Below are 8,446 nucleotides of genomic sequence, written 5' to 3'. Positions count from 1 at the left end.
AGTCTTTATAGTGTCACTGGTGCAGACGGTCTTTGGAAATCCAGAAGTGCGGCTGCAGCTTAGGCAGAGCTGGCTCAGGTGCTGGGCCAGAGCAGTTCTTCCAGCTTGAGCACAGCTGTATCCTCAGTCTCCTGCCTTTGTTACTGTGGAGCATTTGCCATGGCGAAATTGGAAGATCTGTTGTCTGAACCATTTAAGAGTCTGAAAAAACTAGACGAAGGGGTATGAAGCACAAGCTTTTGCTGGCCTTTAGAATTCTCTAGGAATGATAGGACATTATGGATTTTATGGCACAGTGCATTCCTTAAGTGAGATTATATTGAAGCCAAGTATTGGGTAAAATTTCCACATGGTGTCTTTCTTCCCCAGAAAACACAACTTGTTGTGTGAACTGATAAAATGGCATTTACAGTTTAAAAAAATGAACATGACCCAAAATGATCTTACACAGGATGTGATTTCACATCGCATACAACGGATAACTAAGGTGTACACTTTTTTTAAAATAACTTGTGGGTATAATGAGGAAATCTGTGGACCGCTCCCAGCTTATCTCCACTTTTGTCTGTGTTCTTGATGTGATTTGCAGAAGAAAGTTATTCATGCACAGGCTATTGTTGCATGTGCATTTGTTGCCATTTTTATTGTGGGTCACTGGGGTTTCATTCATTGAAGCTGATGCTTTTGTGGAGTGGTAATGGACTGATGTGGACTGACAGCAGAGTTAATACTTTGTACTGGATAAATCTGTATGCGTTGCAGGTTCAGATACAAGATAGCTCCTTCTCTTAGGAACTTGCTCCTGCTGCCTTCTTTCTCACCAGCAGAGGTCCAGCTAACATATCAATTTCAAAACTGGTACAAGGGTAAATCTCTTGCTGTCACCGTGTGAACAACAAGTTTTAAAGACTGGCTATGACTGAGTTCATCTAGATGTGATTTCCGTACCATACCTGAACAGTGGGACTGATATTACTGTATTAGAAACTGGAAGTTGAGAAACACTCAGTCAGTAATGACTGGAGAGGAGCCATCAGCAGATGGCTGTACCACATCACAAGAACTAAGGGCTTTGTGTTATGCTGAGCCTGCTACATCAGGGCGTGTAAGCAGCTCATTGAAGACAATATGATTTTTATATGCCTTCAACCAAGTGTGCTAAACAATACTTGTGTTCACCCCATGTTGATCAACAGTCTCAAATTCTCAGAGACAATTAGCAGTCAAATATCTTGGGTTTTAGATACAACACATTTTAAGAAAACAGTTGTTAGCTTTACAGCAGTGACAGTGAGGAATGAGCTATGCTGAACAGGAGGATATTACATTCTGTTAAATATTACATTTAAAGTACATTGGAGAAATGAAAGGCACAAAAGAATAAAAGGTAATGCTCTAGATTTTAAAAACTTAGCTGGTGTGCAAGATCATAAAGCTTACTGTAAAAGTTGTTCACCACAGTGTTTTGAGGACAAAAATAGAAAAGTTTTTCTGATGCATTTCACCATTATTTCCTAGGTGCTTTTGTTAAATCTTCTTAGAAAATAACGGAAGTGGTTAAGTAATGCTAAAATAACACTTTGGGTGATTGCCCAGCTGACATACCCTTGCTCTTTAATCAGCTCTCTGCACTTTGAAAGGCAGTTTAAGAAAGTGGCGGGTTATCAACGGGAAGTTTTCTTACACTTTTGGTGTGTGAAAATTTGACTTACTGCACAGATTTTAAAATCTATAGAAGTCTTTCCTATAGACTGCAGTTTTGCTTATGCTTCATTTAACATAAATGCAGCTGTTTAACCATGGAACTGAACTTGTAACCCAGCTTTTATGATGGTCTTTTGAGAAACAATGCCAGTGGCAATGAAGACTGTGTGAGCTTACCTGAGAAAAAGTGACTAGGGCTAACCTGGCACTAAGACTAATGTGCACAAAAGCCAGTTCTTGTAGCATCAATGATGCAAGCTGTCACTTTGCTGTAGTTCCACTGCCCTCATCCTACCGGGTGTTTGTGTAAAGAGAAGGGCAGACACACAGAAATCCAGTGAGGCTCATTAGCAGCACACACAGCACAGCACTGGCTGTCACCCTCAGGAGCACTCTGTCCAGTCTGAACTCTCACACTGTCACTTGGACATCTTTATCCACACAAGGATATATATTTGTTTTGTCCCTACAGGCAGATATGCATGTTTCCCTAAGGATGGTGACTGGATTTGGAAAACAATAACAAAGGTTTCTACAATTTTTAGAACAGCCAGATGTCAATATAACAGAATGTCAATATAAAAGAATCATTGCAAGCATGATATTAGTTTTGATTTTTCAGAGTATTTTTATTGCTGTTTCAATTGTACAATTCAAACATTAGAGAACAATACATAGTGTACAGTACATAACTTGTATGGTTCCCAGGTTTTGAAGTCATGTGCCAAGCTTCAGGCTGCAAAAGAGAGTTCACGATGCCAAAAATGAAAGCAGGCACATAGACACAGTTCCACATTGCTGCAGCATTAGCACAATCTTGTGTGGCAAATGCAACATTATGAGCACCACCTGTCATTAGGAGACTGCATGTACCAAAGGGTGAATGACATGGATCCTTAACATTCTGCCCCTGTAGCATTTTTTCATGTCAAAGTGACATCACTAGGAAAACACATTAAGCAGTTTAGTCCTTGGTTTTAAAAGTTAGTGAAAGGGTACAGCTCGTGAAACACCTCAGAAAATGAAATTACAAATTTGATATACATTTTGCATAGTTAAAGTTATGTCTGGATAACCTTGGTTACTGGATTTTTTTCTCCTGGCCTTTGTACTTTTGCTTTGAGCTGAACAGTTTCTCAAAAGACTCCCTCATTCAGTGCCCCCCAGTCACTTCAGATACCTTTCCATTTCTTTGGCTGCTTTCTTTTCCTTAACATCTTTGTATTCCTCCTATAGCAATATGCTGTGACAGACATCCACTCCCTTACCTCTGGCTACTCATGTTTCTTTTCTTAAGCTTTTCCCTCCTCTTCAGTCACTTCCCCTTTCTTCTGTTACTCTTCTCAACATCTCTGGGCTCTTTCTCATCTTCAACCATTCTATCTCTTGATAGAGAGACGATGCCACAGGTTTTCCTTGTTGCATCCAGTTGCTGTTTTTATTTGCAATACCACTTCTAAATCCTTCAAAAGCATTCCCCACTAAGTGCCTCATGCTTCCCATAATATCACATGGAAAGTTTTTAATGTTTTTTTTATAGTGAATAGAAGATGAAAATCCAACTCACTGCCTCGAATTAAACTTAAGCTTGAACACATTTGCTTCTTTAATCTGTTCATATGAGTTGTTATAAATTCCCACAGTTCTTTGCTAAATTCTTTTCAACTAGTCCCTAGCATCAGGCAAATATCAGCCTCCTACCTGTTGACACCAGAACAGGGGAGGGGAAAATCCCATGCATCCTCTGTAATGCAGAGGCTGCTGAAAGCACACTTTCAAAATATTACAGGGCAGCCTGGATCACTGATTACTTACAGCATGAGCAGCTTTGCAAGTTTTGCACACCTACTGTGTGCAAAACGAAAGCTCTTCTTCCTTCACAGTCTCTTAGACTTTCAAGTCAAAAGCAACTAAGTTGCTTATAAATTGATTGTCTGTAACTTGTAACTTTGATCTCTGGTGCTGTTATAGATTTGGACTTGTTTGGTTTTGTTGGTGGCTTTTTTTTTTTTTTTTTCTGTTGTTTGTTTGTTCTATGAGTCCAGTGCAACGAGCCCAAGTGTTCAGCAGCACAGGGAGCCAAGCCAGGCTTTGCTCATTTGCCCCAGCCCTGGCCCTGGCAACAGGCAGGAACATTACTACAACCAGACAGAGCTCCTGTTGTCACACAGCTCTGCGCAAGCAGTTTCCATTCAGTTTCAAGTCTGCACACAAGCTAATCACTCACATACATTAAGAACCACTTTGAGTATTTAACTGTGTTTTTTTAGTATGGCTTTAGGCTTATTTTTCTGTTAGTTAAACATTTAAAATGAAAATTCTTCATTAAAAAACACTATACATTTTGAGATAAGCTAGTGCCTGTGAAAAGTGCTAGGTTAATAACTTTGGAAAGTGCAGTCCTCCATATAGCCAAAAACATAACAGCAACAGTGCAGGCACCTCTGGCCTGCCTGCAGCAGTGAGGAGCCAGCACAGGGAACAAGGGGAAGAGTGATGAGTCCCTAGTTTGAGTCCCTGCTGACATCCCCAGGGACAGCAGTTCTGAGCACCTGTCAGTCACAGCATCACTGCCAGCACACGGACTGACACCCAGTACTGGACAGCACAGCTGCCACTTCCAACAACTCTGCTTCTGCCTCCTAGTCAACACAGAATCATCATCCTTGAGGTAGACGAACAGATATTCCAACACACTTTTCCTGCACCTTTCAGTATCAAATATTTCAAGTAAAAACACCTATTTTCAAGCACTGGAACTAGTGATTTCACTTTTGCCCACAGCATTATCCCTACTGTATCACATCTGGAATGAGCTCTTTTGTATTACATTTGATGCTCTACATTTTCAAAGCACATCCAAAAATCAGCTACATGAGCATTACATTAAACCCTACAATTGAATCATAGTATATGATTATATATTGTATATGTATATATATTTATATATATATGTATATATTATATCTCTATAGTTTTATGGCCAACTTATAAGCCCCTGAGAACAGTTTATGCAGAAACACTGGCACCAATAACACTAGAAGATGCAGCTTTATTTAGATGTAATTAGCATAGAAAGCACTTGGAATTATTCATATTTTCTATTTATAATAATTAACTCTTTGGATATTTTCATAACTATATTAAGAATACATTTGTTAATCTTAATATCCATTGTGGAAAGATTATATTTACATACAAATACATAAAGACTTGATGTGAAAGAGCAAGAAGGAAAAATAGAAAGTGCCTGCTCTTGTGCCTTTCTTTATATACATGGGTAGTGCCTTTAAATCAATTCATATGAGTGTGGGTCCCAGCTGTGAATTAAAGTTACAGGTTCTGTTTCATAATGCTTTATGCATCTATGATTTTGACTGACTATTTAAACCGTTTTTACAAATACATCCTACAGTAACTGTGTCTATGGGCTCAGGCATCCAGCCCTGAGAGAAACTCAGTCTGCCCCCCACTCCATTTGTAAAAATCTCCCAGCTGGGGCACACGTTCAGAATTAACCATTTTTACAACTCTGAAACACACCTGTCCACCCAGCACAGGGGATGATCCCTCAAGGTCCAAGGAGGGAGGATCCCTCAAGCCTTCTGGTCTGTGCTGGGACCCACCACAAACCCTTGCTCCTTCCCTGCTGTAAGGCTTGGACAAGTCATTCAAGTTCATCTTGGTGACAGTAACAGCTTGCTTAAACGGCAAAAGGATCCCAATCTCAATTCAAAATAGATTCCAACTGTGGTTTTGTATCTACCTACAGCTGTCACTGTCCATAAGAAGTGAGTTCAGTTCAAGATACCAACATTACATCACCTGTGAAAGTGAAACTGTCTATTTTTCAGAGTACAGGAGCTTCTTCTATTGGCTACATTCTTCACTAAAGTCTCCTTAAACAATCTTTGTTTGCAACATACTTTGGAAGACAAACTAAACATGTTTGCAATACTTCAACAGGAAAATGGAATTCTTTCCAGACTGAAAGAATATGAATTTTAATAAGTCAATAATGACAACATTTTTGTAGGTAAGAAGTGCAAATCTGTGTGTATTACCTCTGAGAATTTTACACTGCTACCTACAGGGAATTTTTAATTTTCTTCATTTTGATGTGCTTTACCAGTTGAATAGTACATTTTGACCAAGAGTCATAAAATATATTTGACTGCTGCCTCCTGACTGTACAGATGCAAAGAACACCTTGAAAGGGAAAAAAAAAAAAGAAAAAAAAAAGATGCTACTGTCAGTTTATATTTATGAAAATATTTTTACTCATATAAGAAAGGTGATAGAATGCCACAGTCCCAAATACAAGGATATACATATATCACAATTGAATTTTAATCCCATGATAAACTTTTTAAAGTGAAACTGTACTTGTGGTACAACTACATTTTTTAATGTATTTCTTTCCCTATTTGAAAAGACATAGGTGAACATTTAAAAATAATTAATCTAAGGTTTTAGGGCTTCAGTTTTCTAAATATGACAGTGTGACTAATTTCAGAGAACATCCACCAAAATTGCAATATGCAAGAAATCATACCTGATTATCCATACCCTGATATCTGCAGTTAAGAATGTTGGGGAATTTTCCCCCCATGATGACTGCTCTGAACTGCCTGTCATTTCAGTAACCCAGGACAGGCAGTCCTGTAGCTGGGAATTGTTGGGGCTGACTCACTAACCCTCCCCACTCCACCTGTGGTGCTGTGCAGTTCACAATGCCTCTATTTGTTATCACTGATAGCAGTGAAGGCTGGGTGGAATAGAGAGTTCTAACAGCTGCTGGTGGGAATGTGTGCAACATCCCTAATGAATATCCATAATGGGTGCTTTGTGGGACCAGTGACTACACTGGCTTTGAACAGGGAAGTTATACCAAGGCAGGAAATAACCAATAATAAAGTTACCAAAATTAACTGGTGTGTCATAGTCAGCTATTACTCATTCTTGCTACGTCACCACACTGTAGTCATCTCTGTACCTTGTCATTTCTTTCACATAGAAATTTTAGCTTCTGTGCTTTCTTGTGCATAAATACTCCTTCCAGATTTCCTGTTTCCACAGAGCGTAGTTCAATCGCTTTTTCTCCCCAGCCCATGACCTGATTGGACTGAAGGTAAGCTAGAAGGAAAAAAAAAAAAAAAAAAAGGTACTATTTAACAGCTGAAAGACTGATTCTTGGATTCTTGCCTCATTTATGTTATGCATTTCTCTTTGATAACAATATATTCTGAATTATTTGTATTTTAAGTTTACACAAAAAAGCCTTAGGAATAGTAACTAAATTTCAGTTTGTCCTCTCAGATTTATTTTGAACTCTAGACATAAATCTTAACTACTACTGTATATCTTAGACTCACAAAAGCTTGGAGGAAAACTCTGAAGGGCATTTTGTTTAACTGCTGGCCCCAAAGTGGGGCCAAAATAGACAAGTTACTCAGGACCTTGTACAGATATGGTTTGATGGATATTTCACAACCTTTCCAAGACCCTGCTGCAATGCATCACTGCTTTCAAGGCTGAACATTTCTTCCTAATATCTTGGTGCAACTTGTGCCCATCTTTGCCTCTCATCCTTTAACTGTTCATTTTCAAGAGAAGTCTTGACTGTACCCACTGTACTCTGTTCCTTTTAGGAAGCTGGGTTTGTATTTACTATGGAGTTCAGCTTAGTCGGAAACCTAAATACTTCAGAACCTGAGACCATGGCATGATTTATTTGTTGTCTTCCCATCACTGGTTATGTGCAATATTTCCAAAACCAAAAGAAGATATTCTAGCACTGTGGAAGCTTACTACAATAGTCCCTTTAAATCTGGCAATAAGTACTTGGAATAGTGATGAAGGAGTTAAGACCACAGATTTCAAATTAGGCACAGTTTCAGTGAAAGCCCTCTGACTGGTACTTGTATGGGCTTCCAAGGTAAAATCCCGTTAGCTATGCTCTATTGATAGTCAGTGCTCACCAATTGTTCTTCTTGCTCAACTATCAACTGTTATTTCATTAGTCTGAGAATTCTGATGCTCTAAAATGATGTAGAGGGAATGTGTGCACTAGACTGGGTTTTAGCTTCATTGGACAGTGTATATCTAGCCTACATAATTAGTGTGAGCAAGGTCTGCTTCTTAAAACCTTCCGTGTTGATCTGGGGTATTGTCTAAAAACTGAACTTTCAGTACAGACTGATACCAGAAACAAAACCCTACAATCCTGCTTGAGAAGGACAGCAGAAAATAAAGGCAATATGCTCACATGACTGTATACACTTCTAGCAGGGTTGATTTAATACTAACTTGGAATCCTTGCTTTATAATTGTTGTTAGAACAAATGTATGAAAATCATACCTCCTTGGAAACACATATGGTTTGGTTACAGTGTTGTGATTTTAGTTTCCTCAGAGTCTATAAATTTCCCCTAAATCTGTACAGAAGACTTTCAGTTATTCTTTGTGCACACTGAAGGCTTCCCTGCCACTAGTGCTGAGAGCAAGATAATTTCCCAGTATTCCAGTCATGAGAAAAGAGGAAGAAATCAACCTGTTTTAAAAGCAAAGCAGCAGTGAGCAACCAAGAGTAAGTGCTAAAAGAGGAGAAGTATTTTCTAAAACTCAAACACATGAAATGAATATATTTTCAAATCTTTTCTTTATGCTTCAGGTTGTACAACAGGGCACCATTGCTGTAGGCTGTGAAGAAAGTGTCATTAACATTTCTGAACAGTGCAGC

At 38.8% G+C, this 8,446-nt stretch overlaps 1 protein-coding gene across 2 annotated transcripts in view; it reads right to left on the bottom strand.

Annotated features, from left to right (window-relative positions):
* Positions 1 to 2,308: 2,308 nt before the first annotated feature.
* Positions 2,309 to 8,446, bottom strand: part of NRK (Nik related kinase) — an 87,309-nt gene continuing 81,171 nt past the window's right edge. For both annotated transcript variants that reach the window (XM_053989975.1, XM_053989977.1), the window contains exons 30-31: positions 6,701 to 6,840; positions 2,309 to 5,913 (exon numbers count right to left, since the gene is read on the bottom strand). In XM_053989975.1, the coding sequence (XP_053845950.1) occupies positions 5,830 to 5,913; positions 6,701 to 6,840 (224 nt within the window). In that variant the 3' untranslated portion in view covers positions 2,309 to 5,829. The remainder of the gene's footprint in view (positions 5,914 to 6,700; positions 6,841 to 8,446) is intronic.

The sequence above is a fragment of the Vidua macroura genome, chromosome 14 (genome assembly GCF_024509145.1).
Source record: "Vidua macroura isolate BioBank_ID:100142 chromosome 14, ASM2450914v1, whole genome shotgun sequence".
Lineage (NCBI taxonomy): Eukaryota > Metazoa > Chordata > Aves > Passeriformes > Viduidae > Vidua > Vidua macroura.
This window is presented reverse-complemented; position numbering and strand designations above follow the sequence as displayed.